Genomic DNA, 21,647 nt, shown 5'->3' with positions numbered 1-21,647 from the left:
TGGAGTTTCATCAGGAAAACAGCAGAGAGCGAGTTTGCCCCTGAGCAAAGGGCCAGGTCCTAGGATAAATCCCCAGATTTCTAGGTGTGATCAAACTATGAAGGGCCCTCAGCTAAGAATTCGATTTGTTCTGAAACCAAACCAAACCAACAACACTGAATTCTGTCATTCACCACCAACAGTATTGCACTAGAATTGTGGGTAAGGTGTACAAAATCAGTAACTGAGCTTCTTTTCCTGTGATGTTAAATTTGAGTTTTCAAATTCCGCCATAATCTAGTATCTACAAGCACTCATCCATTGTCATGGCTCATCAAAATTTAGATTTACAAGGACTGACCACCTGTTATTGTATTTGGTCCTATGGCTATGACCAAAAAAAAGGTGCCAGCTAATAATTTCTGAGTGCCTCTCGCTGTTACATATCCACTTAGGATTTTACCTGGTAAGTGATGAAACAAGATTTATTACTTTTTCTCATGGGCTCCATGCTGCTAAACTGAGCTATTCATATGAAGTAACTAGATCAGCTCACATAGTCTATATATATCACTGTAGGAAAGTTACTGTTCTTAGCCTACAAAGAGGGGACAGATACTTTCCCTGTATGTTTTCTTCCCAGATTACCTCCCTCTCAAATCCCGAGGGTCGTAATACACATTCGTAAATGAAGAGCGTAAAGTTAACATGCTACACTTTCAGTTATACACAATTAAAACTCCCTCATGCTCAGCACTTCTACTTTGGATAAGTGCTCCGTCGGGAAATGATGGAGTAGATGCATAACAGCTCAAAATCATTGGTCTGAGCCACGATTTACTGGGGATCTGTTGTGTGCGAGCTATGAACTTAATGTCTTCATTTTAAAGTTCATCTTATTCTCGGCTGTTATACCATGAACTAGAAAGTCAGCTAGGTAACACAGGAAAAATCGCTCTTTATGTTGGGTTTTTAAATTTGATATTGTATATAATAAATATTTTATAAGTAGAAGAAAATGCCATAAAAATACGTTATGTGAAGACAACTTTTCTTTAGAGACGAAGGAGAAATGCCATCTGTGGAGACCACCATGTGAACATTTCACTATTAGGCTTTTATGTCCATGTAAGAAAGTGTGTACATATGTTCCGTGTGTGTGCATGTGGGTGTGTGATCTGCCTGTCCTAACCATAGGCACAGAAACTGGAGATCATCACTCCATGGTCCTCAAAGAACCTTTCTTATTTACACTTTAGCCCCAGAACCCATACTAGGTCTCCTCCATACTCTACAGGCATCACTCTTAATTTCCTCTTTTTTTTTTGTTTTGTTTTCTGTTTTTTTTTTTTTTTTTTGTTTTGTTTTGTTTTGTTTTTGAGGCAGGGTTTCTCCGTGTAGCTTTGGCTCCTGTCCTGGAACTAGCTCTTGTAGACCTGCCTCTGCCTGCTGAGTGTTAAGATTAAAGGCGTGAGCCACCACAGCCTAGCCGCATCTATTTTTTGCGGAAGTGGGAGGAGGTAATGATATTTTCCTTTATGATGGACATGCTCATGAGCAATGCATAATATTGATTTTGTGAGTTGTTGTCCTGATAGGATTAGAGATAGAGAGGGAAAAATGGAGATGAAACAGATTCTGAAAATGAGAGGGACAAAAGAAGTGCATTGAGACCCCTCAGCTTTCCTATGGTGTAGCCAGAACCGAGACCTCAGTCCCTCAAAACTGCCAGGCTTCACTTCCGTAGTTTCAAGTCTGAGAAAAAAGTGCAGAGAAAAAAAATATCTAGAAAAGATCTCAGTGTGTTCCTGATATTTGAGTGGACAAATGTTGAATTGATCCTAAAACTCAACATTGGATTAAAACTTGATGAATTCTTAATCTTCTTCAAAGGCCACACAATGGCTATGAAGAGGCAGAAGGGAAGTACTTCTCAAATTCAACTTTCAAGGACTAAATTTAGCGCCCACCACACTAAAGTGCTTAATATTGCAAGGCTGATGAATTTGGTAATGACGGAGAAATGCCATCAATCTGACAAACTAAACAACTTTTCTAACCTGACATAGACCCGCTCAACACATCAGCTGTCATCCTAAATGAATTCTGTTTCTAATTTCTCTTCATAAATAATGCAGTTAATTGAAAGGTAGTTACAATGAAGTCTTTAACCTCCTTCTCCAGTATGAAGGCAGTCAGTCTCTCTGCATTTCTTAGAAGCTCCTCCTCCTCACATGCAATGAAACCCAGACACCATCAGAGCACAGAGGAAACAAAGAAGCCCATTGTGCGAAGGCCGGCACATCTAATGGTTTTCTCATTTTCAAGGTTTTAAATTCAGCATTATCTTAAAAGACAGAGCTCATAAATGGCTCATGCAAGGATGTTTAAGCTCAGAGATTCACTAAGGGTACCACTTCGAAGCTTCTTAGCTGTGCATCTAGATCATCCTTGTTGCCCAATGTCTTCGTATTTGTAATTTATTAAAATACAACAGTGACATTTAAATATATGTAACTGAAGTATGACAATGTGATAGCCACATAAAATTGTACAGTAGAGGACTGTTACTCTTTTCTTCATTTAATGGGACCAAAGAGGAGATAATAAATAAAGACACTTTCTGACTTTTTCCAAGTAAGTAGCATGGAGCCATGACTGTTCTAAAGACTGAAAAAATTAAAAGCCTCCTTTTTCTGAGGCCTTTCATTGTGGACATCTGTGACTGCATTTGTTTATTTCTCGGGGAAATAGGAATCATCTTACGTGCAGAAGGTGCAAAGGAGGGAAAGCATTTAAGTTTTCAGTGGTTTAATTATCTCATCTCTCTGAGAAGACTGACTTCAACAAACACACCAGAGGACAGATATGCTTATAAACGGATAGCTGAGATGAACATTTTTCTGAGGCTGGTATTAACAATGGAAATTCAAGACAATTTAAGTGGTATGCCAACTTATTGTATATAAGCTTTAGAAGTTACTAAAAATGTGAATTATATAACCAAATACTAAAAGTTTAGGTGATTTTCATTAGTCTCTGTTCCCTAGCCATTCAAAAACAATGACTGGAAATGGTCGCTGTCATTTCCTATTACCATTATTTAGGTTCTAATATATATGTCAATAATAAGACAATAGCCAACTGAAAAGTACACAGAGATGCTATATTTTATAACAGAGGACATTGCCAAAGTCCCAAGGCTTAGAGCTCTGGAACAAGTTCATATCTTTCCCTAGGAAGCAAATTCTTTGGGTGAACTAAGAAAAGAAAGAAAGAGATAGGAAGGGAGGGAGGGAGGGAGGAAGGGAAGAAAAGAGAGAGAGAGAGAGAGAGAGAGAGAGAGAGAGAGAGAGAGAGAGAGAGAGAGAGAGAGAGAGAGAGAGAGAGAGAAGGGTGCTAGATATGGAACGTCAGAACTGCGCTAACCAAAACAGCCCAGCAATGCAGCCACTGAGTGTGGACAGTGCACTGCCAAGAAGCCAATGGGAGATTTAGAAAAAAAAAATAGTGACCAACAGTGTCAGGAGCCTAAAAGAAAATGCGAACAACATGCCTTGTATTTAACAGGACGTTATCATTGACTTTTGTCTGGCCACAAAGGCCAGCTTCTTGTATACACATATAAGAATATGTAGATAAGAATAAATAGGATATATACATATTTATAGCTAACAAAACATGTGTGCTATGCTTTACACTTAAAAAGCATGAACACCATGACATTGGGGAGAATGTCATTAGCTAGTATCACAGAGAAACCTTAATAAAATGAGCTTTGAAAGACAGACTTGGGGCTCAGCTATGTCCTACGTTCAGAGGAAAGTGCAGTCCAGAGAGAGAAAGGGTGACAGAGAATGGAAGTGTCAAGCTCTTGCGGAGCCTATCACAGAACTGCAGAGGGAGGTGGCACACAGGCACTTCCGTCCAGGCTGATGACATCATGTTGACTTATGTTATCAATAGCTGTGGTGAAAGTTTTATTTCCTAATATGGGCCATGAGTTAGATTTAGCAGTGTCTTTGTGAGCTATGCTTCATTTGCATTTATCAGAAATTTAAAGAAAACATCCGAAGTGAACTTAAGTAGATTTTTCAGAAAACTCTTTTCTTACTCCATGAAAGTCTTTTGACATCTTTGGCTCTGAAACTTTTTATCTTTGAGATAGGAAAATGGGCTCCATCACTCCTCAAATTCTTCCTAAATACAGCTCAATGATATATGGAAAACTGTTTTCAAAAGAGCACCTAAGTATGCATATATAATCAAATCATTTAAGTACCCACTGGTTTTTTTATTATTATTAAACTAATCATAAAGTTCTAACATTTTATTCTCCTGCTTGCGCTTGTAAAAGTCCATGTTTCTTAACTATTTTTAAATAAAATAAGAGTTATAAAGAAGGGTTGTAGATATGCACAATCCAGTAGAGATTTTTTCTCAGCAGATAGCTTATAATGAGTTCATAATTTTGTGAACTCTGTAAAATATTAACATGATAGTGCTGAAGTCATTCTAAGAGTGATTTATCCATTTCTTCGTCAGGGAAACAGGATGTGGAGATGTTGGGACTTCCTGCAGCTCACGTTCCCACGTGAGCTACAGTCCTGAGTCTGCATAGATAAGACCTGGCACACAAACTCATGTAAGCACGGATACTGCTGCTCTGTTTAAGCTTGCTAAAACGTAGTCTCTGCTTTTCATTTTTTCCCAACTCATCTTATTCATTATGCGAGTGTCTGGACCCCACTCCTGTTGGTTTCACCATGCTGTGTCTAGGCTCTACTACTCAACAATGACTTCATTTGCTGTGATGCCCTCATGGAGAGTGCTTCTCCCCAGTAGAGTACCTGATGCTGCCTTCAGAAAGGTGCAAGGTGATACGATATGAGAAATGTGCTGCTTAAGGACATCAGCGACTGATGTGGGACTCCCTCTGTATGCTGTGAATGCCACTGGTTAATAAAGAAGCTGCCAGAGACCCACATAGGAGCACCAACAGAAATCTCATGTCCAAATCAGGAGCAGAAGGAGAGAGAGCACGAGCAAGGAACTCAGGACCGCGAGTGGTGCACCCACACACTGAGACAATGGGATGTTCTATCGGGAACTCACCAAGGCCAGCTGGCCTGGATCTGAAAAAGCCTGGGATAAAACTGGACTCGCTGAACATAGTGGACAATGAGGACTACTGAGAACTCAAGAACATTGGCAATGGGTTTTTGATCCTACTGCACGAAGTGGCTTTGTGGGAGCCTAGGCAGTTTGGATGCTCACCTTACTAGACCTGGATGGAGGTGGGTGGTCCTTGGACTTCCCACAGGGCAGGGAAACTTGATTGCTCTTTGGGCTAACAAGGGAGGGGGACTTGATTGGGGAAAGGGGAGGGAAATGGGAGGCGGTGGCGGGGAAGAGTCAGAAATCTTTAATAAATAAATAAAAAATTAAAAAAAGAAGCTGCTTTAAGCCTATTGCAGCTCAGAATAGGGCAAGGCGGGAATTCCAAGCAGATAGAGGAGGAGAGAGTAGGCAGAGTCAAAAAGTCATCATGTAGCTGCCTCAGGAGACAGATGCCTGGCACTGGATGGAACCTTACTAGTAGACCACAACCACATGGTAATACATGGATTAATAGAAATGGTTACTTTAAGATGTACGAGCTAGCTAGGAATACGCCAGAGCTATTGGCCAAGCAGTGTTGCAATTAATATAATTCCAGTGTGATTATTTCGTGACCGGGCAGACGGGAAACAAACAAGCAGTCTCTGACTACAACGAACCATGTGTGCACATGCATATACAATTTTACATGTGCATTTGTATATATGTGATTGTGAAGGCCAGAAGACAGGGTTATAGCGCAGTCACTAAAATGCTTGCCTCACAAAGATGAGAACCGGAGTTAAATGCCCAGGACACATTTAGAAATGTGTGGCATGGTGGTGCATACTTGCACTTCACATCTGGGCTGCTGAAGAGACAGGCTAACCCCTGGGACTCATTGGGGCTAGTTGGTGACTCTCGGCCAACGAGAGCATCTGCCTCAAAGGCAATGAAGAGAGTTTGTGAGGACAGTGCCAGAGGTTGTCCCCTGACCCACATACAGAGCAGAGGCTAAGTTGCTGTCAAAGCAGTCTCATGTATAGGCAGTTAGATGTGGCTCCTAAGGACAAGAAATAGCTGGGGTAAACCAAAATATCCCAATCCAATGAAGCTCAATTTTGCCCAATGTCATTAACACAATAACAATGATGGCAAAGGGGAGAAGAGCGGCTAGTTGGAGCAGCTACTGATTGCTAAGAGTTTAGAAAACTAATTTTACACCCAGACAAAAGTTAGTTCCGCTTGCTGTTTATTTTGCCTTTCCACAAAGACCCAGTATTACTGACTCATATAAACCATTACTTCAAAAATGATTTTACTTTAGAGAAAACTTTCACTGGCTTAAGTTTGTCCTTTCCCAACAAATATCTCATTTGCATACATCAGCCCCTGCTGCTCCTGCACAGCTGTGGATTGGGCAGCAGTTTGAGGGGATGCTAGTAGCACATGACCTAGGGATGGAAATGCCATTGATCTTGCAAAAACAAGAGGATGTTTCCATTGAATAAATCTGCTGGGGTCACTGACCTGCCCCAAGAGCTTTTCGCGACCACCACCATGTTGATTCGACTTCCTAGCTATTAGGGTCTGCCTTCTATTTTTGCCTTCATCTGACTTTGAAAAGGGACCTCTCTTCCCTCTTGCCCCTCTCTGTCCGTTCTTTCTCACATTCACAGCCTGCTTGCTCCCATCAAGAGCAGATCATGACTAGAGCATCCTTGTCTGCTTGCTGATCTCCTCTCACACCTGATAGGAAGGGCAGAAGGCGTATGTGCGCCCACGCTCCTTCACATTGTAAAATACTTTGTAAGCTACTAACAACAGTTAGGTAAGGAAAGAATGGTTAATAAAATTTATATAAACAAAGTAATGAAACTGTCCTATACCAGGTGCTAAGTTGTTAATATAATAATGACTTTAAACAGGGAACTGAGATAAAGGCGGAATGTATCATTATGTCAGGAGAAAATCATAACTCGCTGAAAAATAAAACACTTTTATTTAGACTATTTCAGAGAAAACAAGGAATCTTGATAGTCTTATGAGGAAAAGCATTCTTAAAACTCTATTTCTTTCTTTTCATTTCCAAAAGTAGCATTTACTTATTTCAGGAAATCCATAATCTTGAAATCATGTACATGAATAGATAAATGATCATTTTACTGCTCCAAAATTACATTTTAGAGCATTTTGTGGCAGAATGAATATGCTGTAACCTATATTAAATATGTGTAGTCTTAAGTGCACTTGGGTAACTTTAAGTTCTTTGGAATATAACCTATTATAATTTTGTTGATGTCTGAGTTTTAGTCTTGAATTCATTTCTGACTACAGTTCTACATGAGATCACCGTACCTAGTAATTATCATGGTTTAAGTTACCCCATCATTTTAGGTTGGTGTCATACTTGTTTGTATAAGTAATAAATAACAAATTTATACTCTACCAAATATGCCCAAAATTATACAGTATAGAAATAACCACATATGTGGAGTATCAACTTATGCTTATACATCTTAATCTCTGCACTTCTTTCTCCATCTTTGTCTATCTTTTAATAGCAAAATGCCTTTTGTATTCTAGAAGGTAGAACTGAACTCGAATGCCACCAGCTTCTATAGATATTTTTTATAATAGAAAAATCTTTCTCCTCTGCCCCTCGCATGGGCAGGTCGATTTTCGTTGAAAATGGCTTCAAGCTGGCTCTAATATTTACTCACTTATGCAGGTGCGTTCGTCAGCATGGCGTCTGTACCCTGTATCACACACGCAGTGGAAGGTGCCCAGAGTGTTAATACAGCGCTGCTGGCAGCCTCCGTTCACCACCGCACACTCATCGATGTCTAGAGGAGGAAGACAGATGGCCAGGATTACAATGTCACTCCAATGTCAACGTTGGAGAAGTGGTACAAATATTTCTTTGGTTCACAGTATGTGTGATATTGTACAAAAGCACCATCTCTGTTACCACAAATCTATGCTTGTTTGATCCATTTTGCTCCACATTGTAAACCACGAAATAAAGACAGAAATGTTATTGAGGATTTGTTGTTGTTGTTGTTGTTGCTTCTTTTATTTTAGAGCAGCAACCATGAGCATTGTGACTGTCTCACGATTTTCTGTTCCTCGTGCATTGGCTAATTAGACAGATCCGAGATAAAGATATTTCTTTGGGGAAGGAAAGCTGAGAGAATTACAATGAGCCTGTCTCTCTGGAGAAGCACACACTAGTGGATAAACACCTCTTCTTGGCCTGACAGCGCTGAATAAAGCCAGTAATGGAGTTAAGACCTTGAGTCTCCTTCTCACGTGCTACAGTAGACATCGGAGCAAAGACAGATGACTCAAATGAAACCATGGCTTAACGTTCTCAGAAAAACATCAGTACATTGCTTCCCACTAATTTAGCTTTCTTGTTCAAGTGGCTGTTACCTAAAACAGTGTGTTTGTATAAAACACTGGTTATTAACTTATAGAATAAAATGGAAAACAGTCAAGAAAAATTTACAATTACCTACCTTTTATTATCAGTAATAAATACTACCAAGATGCACAAATATAATATTGATTTCTTGCTGAAAAGAAATTTCATTTCCCAGCACTTACACTTTATTGTGCCTCAAGCAATCACTATGTCCATATTTAAAATAACAAGACAACAAGTTTCAGGTTGTCTATGAGTTTAAAAAAAAAGATTCTAAACTTTCTTATTTGGTGATTTGTACAGGTGGAAATGAGGGGTGAGAGTGGTAGCTAATGCCTGTAATCCCAGAGGTCTCGATTGTAAGGCAAGAGAAACCCAAATTCCAGGTTAATCTAGGCTATAAAACTGGGAGGGAAGAAAGAAGGATGGGGGCAGGAAGGGGGCATGGAGGGAGGTAAAGAAGGGAGTAGGGAAGGGAGCAGGGAGGCTGCAGAGAGGAAGCAGGGAGGGGCAGGGAGGGGTTTGGGAGGGTGGCAGGAAGGAGGGCAGGGAGGAAGGCAAGGAGAGGGCAGGGAGGGGGCAGGGAAGGAGGCAAAGAAGGGAGCAGGGAGGCTGCAGACAGGGGGCAGTAAGGGGCAGGGAGGAGGCAGGGAGGGGGCAGGGAAATGAGCAGGGAAGGGGGCAGGAAGGGGGCAGGGAGGTGGCAGAGAGGAGGCAGAGTGGGGGCCGAGTGGGGGCAGGGAGGGGTTGGAAAGGGTGGCAGGAAGAAGGGCAGGGAGGGGGCAGGGAGAGGGCAGGGAGGAGGCAGGAAAGGGAGCAACAGCCTTCTGAAAGCATCAGAGTAACAGCTATCTCCTGGCTTGGGGTGTGGATTTCGGAGGGAGGGGGTTAGACTATTATTGCCCTTAAACTGAAACCTTCTGGAAAAGATATTTGATGTGAATAGTCTTTGCTAAAGTATGAGTCACTCATTGGAAAGTTCATTTTCCCAGAAGGAACACAGAAAGCTATGACAATGACTATCTCTACATATCTCCATGTCAAAACCCCAGGATTGGTGAGGAATATTTGACCAAAGGTAGCAAAAGGGTTTTCATTTGCCAGGCATTGACTTTGTCTTTTCTCAAATAAAAGTGGCAGTATATTTTCCACAAATTGGCATATCTTTTGGAAAATAAAATATTTTGGATGAAGTCCTAATATTCTGAAAGTAAATTCTATTTCAGTGACAAGAATTACTAGTGTGACAAAATGTGAGAATTTTTATTGCATTCTGAGTCTGTGGTAACCTAGTCTGTAGGTCTTTTTCATATAAAATAACGCTATATCAGAATTCTCTATTTGTTGCCTATTCTTTGTGCAGGGATTTAATATCTATACAGGTTATGTTTTCATCTTTTGTCTTTGTGTTGAAATAGGTGCGGCAGGGCTGCGTCCCCAGCACCCCGGCCGCCTGCTAGCTCATGCCCGAAATAACAACACACAAACTGTATTCATTTAAACACTGCTTCGCCCATTTCTATCTAGCCTCTTCTCGGCTAACTCTCGCACCTGGACTAGACCATTTCTAGTAATGTGTGTAAGCACCCCAAGGTGCACTTATTGGGAAGATTCTAGCCTCCGTCCATCCTGGGTCAGAGCTTCCTGGGAGAGGGGAGCCTGGCGTCTCTGCTCCAGAGAGCAGAGCTGTCGAGTCTACCCGGGAGAGCTGAGCATAGCGTCTCTGTCTGAGGCGTCTGGCTCTGAGAGGAGCTGCATTTCTCAGAGTTGAGATATAATTCTGAATCTTAACTGTCAACCTCTAGATTAGACATTCTTCCCAAGTCTTCCATTTTGTACATATAAATAAAACCCAAGCATAATATACTTTACATGATAAATGACATTACAACTATCATGACTCATACAGCAATGTTTTATTTGTGTATATATAAACTGAAAAGGGTCTTAAAATACGTAAAAAGGCATAAATTATTTCTTCTGAGGTGGGCAGACAGGTGAATTCCATGACAGAATGGGCCTTCCTTTGATGGCATAGGGCATTATACAATTCTTTTAAAGCTTTTGTTTATTTTATTGTCTGTGTGTGTATTGCCTGTATGTATGTCTCTGGCTCATGAGCATGCAGTGCCCACAGAAGACAGCATCACGTCCCCTAGAACTGGAGCTACAGGTGGCTGTGAGCCTCCATGTGGGTGCTAGGAACAGAAACACAGTCCTCTGCTCTTAACTGCTGAGCCATCTCTGCAGGCCCTAGGCAAACTTGTTTCACCATATCTCTGGGGCTCAAGTTTGTTATAGGAGAGAAAGCCACATAGATGCTACTTGTGTATAAAAATGTAACTTTAAAATAAAGTTTACCTGATAACTGCCCTCCCATGGCTTACTCAGAAAGTTTTAATACTTTCTCACCAAAGATGTAATAAATCTTTTATTTTTTTCAGTCACTGACTATGCTCCCAAGATATAATGGTACAGACTTGACAATGAACTTTCTCTACAAAAGCTTTGAAATATTTATATTCTTAGTCAGCCTGTAACTGTGCACTCTGGTGTCTATATGTATGCACACACACACACACACACACACACACACACTATCAAATAGCCTCTGTCCTTTGAGTGAGATAGTCAGATAGTCTTGGGGAAAATATTCTTTTTTTCTTTTAAGGTTTTCTTTTATATTGGTTTTAGTGAGCTCTACATATTTCTCTGCTCCCCTTCTACCCTCTCCCATGGTCCTCCTGACCCCAATTTACTCAAGAGGTCTTGGCTTTTTCTACTTCCCATGTAGATTAGGTCTATGTATGTCTCTCTTAGGGTCCTCATTGTTGCCTAAGTTCTCTGGGATTGTGAATTGTAGGTTGGTTTCCTTTGCTTTATGTCTAAAAGCCACTTATGAGTGAGTACATATGATATTTGTCTTTCTGGATCTGGGTTACCTCACTCAATGTGATGTTTTCTAGATCCTTCCATTTGCCTGCAAATTTTGAGATGTCATATTTTTTCTGTTGTGTAGTAGTACCCATTGTGTAAATGTACCACATTTTCCTTTTCCATTCTTCAGTCGAGGGGCATTTAAGTTGTTTCCAGGTTCTGGATATGACAATGCTTCTATGAACATATTTGAGCACACATCCTTGTGGTAAGATTGAGCATCTTTGGGTATATACCCAAAGTGGTATTGCTGGGTCTTGAGATAGGCTGTTTTCTAATTTTATGAAAAATCACAATATTGATATCCAAAGGGGCTGCACCAATTTGCACACCCACCAGCAATACAGGAGTGTTCCCTTTACCCTACTTCCTCTCCATCATAAGTTGTCATTAATGTTTTTGATCTTGGCCATTCTTACACGTGTAAGATGGAATCTCGGAGTTGTTTTGATCTGCATTTCTCTGATGGCTAAGGTTGTTGGGCATTTCCTTAAGTATCTTTCAGCCATTTTAGATTCCTCTTTTGAAAGTTCTCTGTTTAGGTCTGTACTTCATTTTTTATTGGATTATTTGTTCTTTTGATGACCAATATCTTGAGCTCTTTGTATATTTTGGAGATCAGCCCTCTGTCCAATATGAGGTTGATGAAGATCTTTTCCCATTCTGTAGGGTGCCGTTTTGTCTTGTTGACCATGTCCTTTTCTTTACAGAAGCTTTTCAGTTTCGGGAGGTCCCATTTCTCTCAGTGTCTGTGCTACTAGGATTATATTTAGGAAGTGGTCTCCTATGCCAATGCATTCAAGTGTACTTCCCACTTTTCTTCTATGATGTTCAGTGTGGTTGAGGTCTTTGATCCATTTGGACCTGAGTTTTATGCATGGTGATAGATATGGATCTATTTTCATTCTTCTACATGTTGATGTCCAGTTATGCCAGCACTATTTGTAAAATATGCTTTCTTTTTTCCATTTTATACTTTTTGCTTCTTTGTCAAAAATCAGGTGTTCATAGGTCTGTGGATAAACATCTGTGTCTTCTATTTGGTTCCGTTGGTCCTCCTGTTTGTTCTTATGTAAATACCAAGCTGTTTTCAGTACTGTAGTTCTGTAGTAGAGTTTGAAGTCAGGGATTGTGATGCCTCCAGATGTTCCTTGAGACCGCTTCCTCATCCATAAAACAGGGTGATAAGGGGCTTCATGTGTACCATGCTATGGTTTATTGTGTCATTCTAACTTGTTCATGCCTGTCATTCTAGAACAGATGACTAATTCTTGACATCACTGTAGATACCAAATGACAGGTCATTTTGTGTCTATCTAGTGCAGTTAAGAACATAAGATCATGAGGTGAGACTGTGGGACAGGAGAAGAGAGCAACAGAATCCAGAGGGGGAACTGTTAGGCTTGATGTAAGCGGCAGGGGCAAAATGAGAACTGCCATTCAGAGTGGCAGTAAATGCAACGCATACATTTAGATCTGTCAGGCTAGACATCAGGGGTTGTGTTCTGTTCTGCTGCTTCTTCTGCTTGCTCTTCTTCGGACACGAAAGGATGCAACACACAACAAAACCCACGTGGAGCGCGAGCTTTATTGCACTGTGCAGGAGGAAGGGGAAAAGAGAACGAACAGACGGCTTTCCAGCCTTTTAAAGGGTTCCCCACACACGTGCGTCAGATGCCACGTTCTGCACCTGCGCAGCCTTTGCGTGGAACGCTAGGGGCTCCTGGAAAATGTAGTTCCCCAGGCGAGCTACGCTCAGGGGCCTTCTGGGGAATAACATTTCCACCCTTTTTAATTTATTAAAAATCTGGGGGGTTGAGAGTCTTAATGGGTAGGGAATAGGGGTGTAGCCCGGTCTCTCATGACTGCTTCCTGCTGACTTTGGGCGTTGAGGGGTCCAGGGAGTGTCTGGTTATTTTGACGGCATCCTGTTGGTCACGTCTTGTCCGCTGGCGTTCTGAGATGGCTGATTGTCCGATGATCTTGACGATGTCCTGTCGGCACCAATGTTCTGTTCTGCTGCTTCTTCTGCTTGCTCTTCTTCAGACGCGAAAGGATGCAACGCACAACAAAACCCACGTGGAGCACGGGCTTTATTGTACCGTGCGGGAGAGAAGGGGAAAAGAGAAGGAACAGACGGCTTTCCAGCCTTTTAAAGGGTTCCCCACGCACGTGCGTCAGATGCCACGTTCTGCACCTGGGCAGCCTTTGCGTGGAACGCTAGGGGCTCCTGGGAAATGTAGTTCCCCAGGCGAGCTACGCTCAGGGGCCTTCTGGGGAATAACAGTTTGAACATGAGATAAGGTTGAAAAACAAACCCCAAACCCCCTTTCTTTAGTTAGATAGTAATGTGTTCCTTGTCTTAATTTACCACATAGTCTAGGGCAGGTTGAAACATAGCCACCTGTGTTCACACAGCAGCCAAGTGAACTTATTAAAAGTTAAAAATTCGATCATTTGTGAAGGGCCACCAAACATTAAGATATTGGCTTGACTTTTTCCTTTGTTATCCTCTTTTAGAAAACAGTAACTTTGCTGGCTGTTCCAACATTGTTAAATCAGTAGTTCTCAAACCTGCATGCATATTAGGGCCACTTGGCACGCACTTAAAAATGCTGATGCTAAGGTTCCAACTTTAGTCTGATCTAATCAGTCTCCTTATTTTGTCTGGGAAAGAAAACAGTGTTAGAGCACACTCTAAGTGGTTCTAATGTGCAGCCTGAGCCAGGATCATCCGGTGTAGTTAAGGCTTTGATTACCCAGCGATGTTGTTAAAGGTGGATGCTGGTTCTCTGGCTCTGGGGCTCTGAGTTGAGATCCTGGTATACAACTAGCCCCAAGGCGATCTGGAAGCGATTGGCAGTGTGCCAGAAGTGCAAGCACACAGGTAATCCTGCTCAGCACTGCATTTCAGGAGCATCATTGGTGTGAAGGTCTGAATCGATCACACAGTAGCTTCACCAAGTTGACTAAGTCAATCCAAATATTTAAATTAGTACTCCAATAAAATTCCAGGCATGTGGATTTGTGTATGTACGTATACTTACATGTACAGACACATACTATAATAATGAAAATTAACAGGTATTCTATCACTATGAAACCTACAGGAACTGACTTCTAAAACTGTTCATAATAGCCCCTATGATAATAATATCACGGAAATGTCAGTGTTGTTTCTCACAAAACCAATCTGCTCCTGTAAAATAGAAAGGAAGCTTAGATCTTTCCTCCTGGAGTGTGTCTGATTTAGGATGAATGTGAGCTGAGCTGGCATGATGCCAGGCACTCATGCTGCAGCTACCACAAGTGAGTTTCCCTCCCTCCAGACTCTGCCCAACAGAGTTAAAAACCAGAAATGTCAATATTACATTAAAATGTTATTATCAAGTGTACTTCATGTGAAGAAACAATTTCTCACAAAACTCTCCGAGTTCTGTCTTCACATCGGATGCCTACATAAAGCCTTGCCCTTAGAATTGAAACTCCAGGATACTGCTGGGAACAATGATGAAGTCATTAGAAATTTTTTTTTCAGTATTATCACTGTGATATGGACCCTGGATAGCATACTGTAAGAGACTGTCAAAAACCATCAGCTCTGTCTGTTGTTTTTCTTCTAATATCCTTTCTGCTGGATTTACCCTCCAAACTATTTCCCCAGATGGTCACAGAACATAACAGCTTAAAAGAATTCACATTATTATCCAATGTGCTTTGCACATAAAAGCTCTCTGAGAGAACAATGACCCACTTTTGTCACTGCACAGGCGAAACTGTTCCGTGTCATTTCTTTTTTGTTTAGATTTTGTGACCATTTACCTAAGAACCAAAGTAAAACAAATTAGTCCTCCATTTGCCCCATAATATACTATTCTCAGAAACTTATTGATTGAAACTAAGCAGTGTGGGGGCTGGTGAGGGAAAACTGCCCTCTTCCTTCTCTCACTTGCCACCTGCAGCAGGAAAGAGAGCTGGCCCTGCCCCTCACTAACTACAGCAAACAGAAGGATGGATGGACCCAGCACTCCACCTGGACAGAACACTAGAGCTGACTCTGTTGTTGGGGCTGTGGTGAGCCAGACCTTAGGGTGCGAGAGCAGGAGAGCTGACTCCACCCATCCCCCATCCCGTCTGTAGCAGTCCCAAGAGAGTGCCTGGCACCTTGCCTGCCTGTACAAAATAGTGGAACTGGCCCTGGTGGTGTGAAGGTGAGTGGGCTGGACCTGGACCCTGAGAGCAATAGAACTGGCCCCTCCCCTTGCTGCAGGCTGCTTTGGATCAAGCAGCTGAGGCAGTGCTGGGTGGTGATCATGAGGGAAACCTGGTGGGCTGACCCACCCAGCTACCACCCAGGCCCAGAACCAGGGCTATGACTTGACCCACCCCAACATTCGCCGCACCTGTAAACTGTTGGAACATGTGATGGAGACAAACCTATAGATCCATAACAGCAGAATCTCCATGGCATAGGACAACAACAAGATATCCAAGAGGAGCCGCTGTGAGAACCCATCAGTGGGTATGGCAGAAGCCAGCGGCCTCAAACTAGACCAATGAATGACTCATAGCAATGAAGATGAATGGACTGAAGGGTAAACTGTGCAGCTTCCACAGTGAGAGTCTTCTCCTTTCTTCTGTGTATTTGGTTGGTTGGTTTTTAGTTTTTCTTTTAAATTTTGTTTTGTTCTTCTTTGCCGGGGCAGAGGGAAGAAGCCAGAGCATGGGGAATTAAGTGGTATCAAGATGCATGATGTGAAAACCACAGAGAATCAACAAAAGTTGAGAGGAAAAAAAAAAAAAAAGCAGTGCTGGGGCTCAGTAGTGAAGAGCACTTGTAGCTCTTGCAGAGACCGGAATTTGGTTCCCAGCACCCATACTGGGTGACTTACTATAGCATGTAACCCCGGTTCCAGAGAACCTGGTCTCCAGCACCCCTCACACATGCCATACACTCACAGACACACAGACACATACATAAAAATAAAAATACAGATTTTGATTTAAACTGAAGGAAGTGTCACCTTTGCTCTGCAGACTGCTTTCTGGAGATGTTGGGAGTGGATGGTGAAGGACATGTTCTCCGCTGGACTCAAGGCTGGTCAGTGGTGACCACTCCATGTAGCAAAAGGACTTTTGCTTGCAAATCTTTAGAGTATGATAGGCTGAACCAGCATGACAACTTTATGTTGCACATGCTCTGTAAGTATTCTAGGAATGAATCAGTGAATGGATGGATGTTTGGAATAATTCATCTTGTGGATTTTGATGAACTGGACCCATTATCTCTGCTTCCTTTTTTCACTCTTGTAAGAGATTTAAAAAGTTCTTAATATTAGGGTGTGTATGTGCAGGGGCACATGTTACAACATACATGTGGTGGTCAAGCACAACTCGTGCAGCTGGTTCTCTGCTTCTGCCATTATATAGATTCAAGAGACCAAAAAGCAGTTTGGTGAGGTTGACCTGCAGGGCCTTTACCCAACAAGCCAACTCTCCAGCCAAGACACTCCCTTATTTTATTCACAAATACCTTAAAAAAAACCTAGGGGGGCTGGGCGGTGGTGGCGCATGCCTTTAATCCCAGCACTTGGGAGGCAGAGGCAGGTGGATCTCTGGGAGTTCGAGGCCAGCCTTGTCTACAAGAGCTAGTTCCGGGATGGGCACCAAAGCTACAGAGAAACCCTGTCTCGAAAAACAAACAAACAAACAAAAAAAACCTAGGGGAGTACTTTTGGGCTCATATCCAAAGGACTCTGCATCTTAATAGAGAGATATTTGGTCATCCATGTGTGTGGAATATTATTTTAGCTTGTCAAAGATATGTTACATTTGCTTATGCTGTGGAATATCACTTTAAATTGTAAATGTGTATTACATTTATTTTTGCTGGATTTGTTTACTTATGAAAAGATGTGTTGCTATTTTACCTTCCTGCCCAAGGCACCTGGTTGGTTTAATAAAAAGCTGAATGGTCAATAGCTAGGCGGGAGAGAGATAGACAGGGCTTGTGGGCAGAGAGAATAAGTAAGAGGAGAAATCTAGGCAAAGGAGGAGTGAGGAGAGAACAGAAAAGAACAAGAAGGGAGGATGAGAGAGATAGAGAGGGAGATGTAGGAGGCCAGTCAGACAGCCACCAGCCAGCAGACACAGAGTAGGACACAGAGAAAGAAAGATAAAAAGACCTGAGGTAAAAATGTAGATGAAGACAAACTGGTTAAGTTATAAAAGCTAACAAAAAATGAGTCTAAGCTAAGCTGATCATTCATAACTAATAAGAAGTCTTGGGACATGATTTGGGAGCTGTTTGGTGGCCCAAAAGAAAAGTCCTGGTACATTCATGTTCTGCTCTGTTCATAATAGCCAGAAATTGGAAATAGCCTAGATGTCAATCAACAGAGGGATGTCTACTGAAACCATGATACACTATACAATGGAATATAATTCAGCTGTTAAAAAAATGAGATTCACAGGCTAATGGATGGAGTTAGAAACAAATCTGAATGAGGGAAACCCAGACCCCAAAAGATTAATAGTGCTTGTTGTATCTTATATGTGGATGCTAACTTCTCAACTTTTGATACATGTATTTCATTTAGAATACCTTCAGAGTTTAGATAAGGAGGGGAACAAGGGATGAGAAATATAGCACAGTGTTATAACGGAATGAAGGAGAAACTAGAATAGGAGGACTAAGTAGGGATGGATATAGGAGGACAGAGTACAGCAGGGACTGTGAGGAGGGACAACAAACACTGAAAGCCTTTACAAAAACATATGAGAATGTACTACCCATTGACACTTCCTAAATTATACATATATGAAAGAAATTCAAATGGAGTCATCACCTAATGGGGAGACGATGCTCCAAATAGACATCTTAGGATAGCAAGTAAATCCTCCAGAGCCAGCAGAGGGGCATATCTTGTTGAGCCCTTGAGAAAGGGGTCCCATAGACCCTACCAGACATCATGGAGTGTTGCCAAGTCTGTTGGGTATTCTCTACAACTTGTTGGTAAGACTCTCTAGCTGAAGACAGCACTTACTTAGGTCATTGACCATGGGGAAAAGGATTTGGTGACTAAGTATCAGTTGCACCCTTGCTGATTGGCATTTGTGGTACTGGAAGGTATCCTGCATGCTACTGGAGGAGAAAAGTAATCTTCAATATCACCCAGCTACAAACCCTGAGACCTACCATAGCAACTTGTTTGCAAGGCATATGCAAAATGGACTCCCATGTTTTGTGTGTGTGTGTGTGTGTGTGTGTGTGTGTGTGTGTGTGTGTGTGTGCGTTTTTGGTTGTTTTCAATTTTTTTGTCTTATTTGTTTGGATTTTTTTAGCAAATGAAAGTGTGTGTGTGTGTGAGAGAGAGAGAGAGATAAACACAGAGAGAAAAATTGAATTTGGGTGGGTAAAAAGTGGAGAGAATCTGGCAGAGTTAGGGAAATGGAAGAAATATGTTCAGATTGAAAATGAATGACAACAACAACAGTAACAAAAGACAGGGCACAGAATAATTCCTAAACTTGCTGATTAACAATCTTATACCATGCCTACAGTAATGTTGAGTATCTGCTTACTTGGTAGACATCTAGTTTTCTCCTCTCATTCATATAACCTTCAGAAATTTCTTTGGAGGACTTTACCTCTGTTGTTTCAAAGAAGCCATATTGTTTATGGAAGATTGAGGATTCCCCTCTTATATCCAGGTAGCCTCTTTGGTATGATACCATCACTGGATTCTATCCAGTTATCCAAGTGACTCTCTCATTACGAAAGAATAACTTATTGCTCTAGCTAGAACTATACTGAGTAAATGTGGAGAGAGTGACTAGTTATAAGTATAGTTTTCCTTAGTTATGATAAACAGTAAATTAGAAATGAAACTTTACAGTCACTAAGATAGGATAGATGATAGAGTATTTTCTTTAATTTCGTCAAATACAAATAGACTAAATATTATATCTCTAATTTTTATTACATGCAATTTTACAATGTTAAAGTTAAAAACATTCCTTCTTAATTAGACAGAAGAGGGGAGATGATGTGGGATTACCCTCTGTATGCTGTGAATATGTTTTATTACCATTGGTTAATAAAGAAGCTTCTTTGGCCCATGGCAAGGCAAAATATAGCTAGACAAGAAAGCCAAACTGAATACTGGGAGAAAGAAAGCCAAGTCAAGGAGACACCAGCAACCTCTGGAGGAATGAGATGCCAAAGCACTACCAGTAAGCCATGGGACAAGTGATGATACACATTAATAGAAATGGGTTGATTTAAATGTAAGAACTAGCCAGTAAGAAGCCTGAGCCATTGGGAAAGCAATTTTAATTAATGTTAAATCATTGAGTGATTATTTATAAGCTGCTGTGGGAACTGACTGGTAGGAGAGAAAATGGTCCAGAGGACCATATGAGGAAAGGAGGATCAAGATAATGATGGAGAAAACCACAGAGACAGTTTACCTGAGCTAGTAGGATCTCATGGATTATGGACTGACTTCCAGGGAACCTGCATAGGACAGAACTAGAACCTCTAAATAAAGGTGACAATACTGTGACTTGATCTTTCTGTGGGGTCCCTGACAGTTGGATGAGGATTTATCCCTACTGCATGAACTGGCTTTTTGGAGACCATTCCCAATACTGGGATACCTTGTTTAGCTTTAATGCAGGGAGGAAGGGGGACCTGGTCTTGTCTCAATGTAGTTATCTCAGACTTTGTTGTCTCCCCAAGGAAAGCCTTACCCCCTCTAAATAGTGGATGGAGGTGGAATGGGGTGAGGAGGGGGATGGGAGAAGGAAAGAAGGGACTGGGGTTGATATATAAAATGAAAAAAAATAGATTAAAAAACTGAATAACTTCATGTGTGATACTGTCAGCATGAAGCTTAGTGTATAGGTGAGAAATCCTGCTACATACATGTTCTCCTGCTTGGTAAGTTTCAATTTACAGAAATGAGCTACTTTTTCAGTAGCCCTTTTGTATGAATCAGGCTAGGGTAAAGATGTAATCAGTGGGTGGGACAAAACTAAATGACTTAGACAGAACCAGAGACAGAGCCTGTGGTGGTTTGAATGGGAGTAGCCTCCATAGGTGCACGTGATTGAATGCTTGGGCCCCAGTTAGCAGAACTGTTTGGGAAGGATCAAGAAGTGTGGCATTTTTGGAGTAGGAATGGGATGTCACTGGGAGTGGACTCTGAGGCCTCCAAAACCCTACACTAGGCCCAGTGTCTTTCTCTCTGCTTGTTGCCTAAAGATAAAGGTGTAAAGCTCTCAACTACTCTTTGAGCATGCCTTTTTGTTCCCAGCAAGATGACCATGAGCTATGTCCCTAGAACTCTAAGCAAGCCCCAAATTAAATGTTTTATTTTGTAAGTGTTGCCTTGGTCATGATGTCTGTTCACAGAAATAGAAACCCTAACTAAGACAGAATCTAAAGTCATCTCTACCTCCAACTGCTCAGTTCAGGGTTCAATGACCCTTTTGGCTCTTTGAACACTTGACATGTATTATTCTGTTGCTTATAAAGGAAAGTTCCTTGAAATACACATGCTGTAAATTGAGTCAGCAGGAAGGAGCCACCAGTTCAAACACAGCATCTATGTTTAAAAAGATGTGTTGTCTTTCTGCTCATGAAGATGGCTCACGGAGGTTCATCAAGGGCATATGATTTGCACTTACTCCTTATTCATTAGAAAAATTATTTTTCATCTAGACTTATGATGCACAGAATTGGTGTCACACATATGAGTGACAGGAAATAGATACAGAGATCTTGAGCTAGATGCCAAGTCAGGCTAGATAATGAATTTGAGCCTATCCTGGGTATCAGAACAGAACCTCGTTTGTGTGTGTGTGTGTGTGTGTGTGTGTGTGTGTGTGTGTATAACATTTTAATGAACTTGAGTATTTGTGTTAAGCTTGACTCATCTTGTATAACAAGGGCTAAGGATTTATCAGACTATTTGTACAAAGTCTACGTATATGGTGGTGCAAGGGCTGGTCATGCTGCCTACATGAAGAGCTTTCTTCTCACCCCATGCCCATGATTCTCCTAAAATCCAACCCCAGCTCCTTCTCTTCTCTGTCCTTTCTTTGTCTCTTGTTACTACAAGCCATGGCAGTAGCTTGGTGCTCAGATCCCCACAATTATGAACGCTGATGGTAAAAGAATTAATGCTGGTAATTTTAA

At 41.5% G+C, this 21,647-nt stretch overlaps 1 protein-coding gene across 1 annotated transcript in view; it reads right to left on the bottom strand.

The window, feature by feature from the left end:
* Nucleotides 1-21,647, bottom strand: part of LOC126499314 (EGF-like and EMI domain-containing protein 1) — a 629,335-nt gene that overhangs the window by 138,315 nt on the left and 469,373 nt on the right. The window contains exon 6 of the mRNA XM_050138486.1: nucleotides 7,803-7,925. Coding sequence (XP_049994443.1) covers nucleotides 7,803-7,925 — 123 coding nt within the window. The remainder of the gene's footprint in view (nucleotides 1-7,802; nucleotides 7,926-21,647) is intronic.

Source organism: Alexandromys fortis, unplaced genomic scaffold (assembly GCF_014885135.2).
Source record: "Alexandromys fortis isolate MF-2015 unplaced genomic scaffold, M_Fortis_MF-2015_v1.1 scaffold_15, whole genome shotgun sequence".
NCBI classification, from domain to species: Eukaryota; Metazoa; Chordata; class Mammalia; order Rodentia; family Cricetidae; genus Alexandromys; species Alexandromys fortis.
This window is presented reverse-complemented; position numbering and strand designations above follow the sequence as displayed.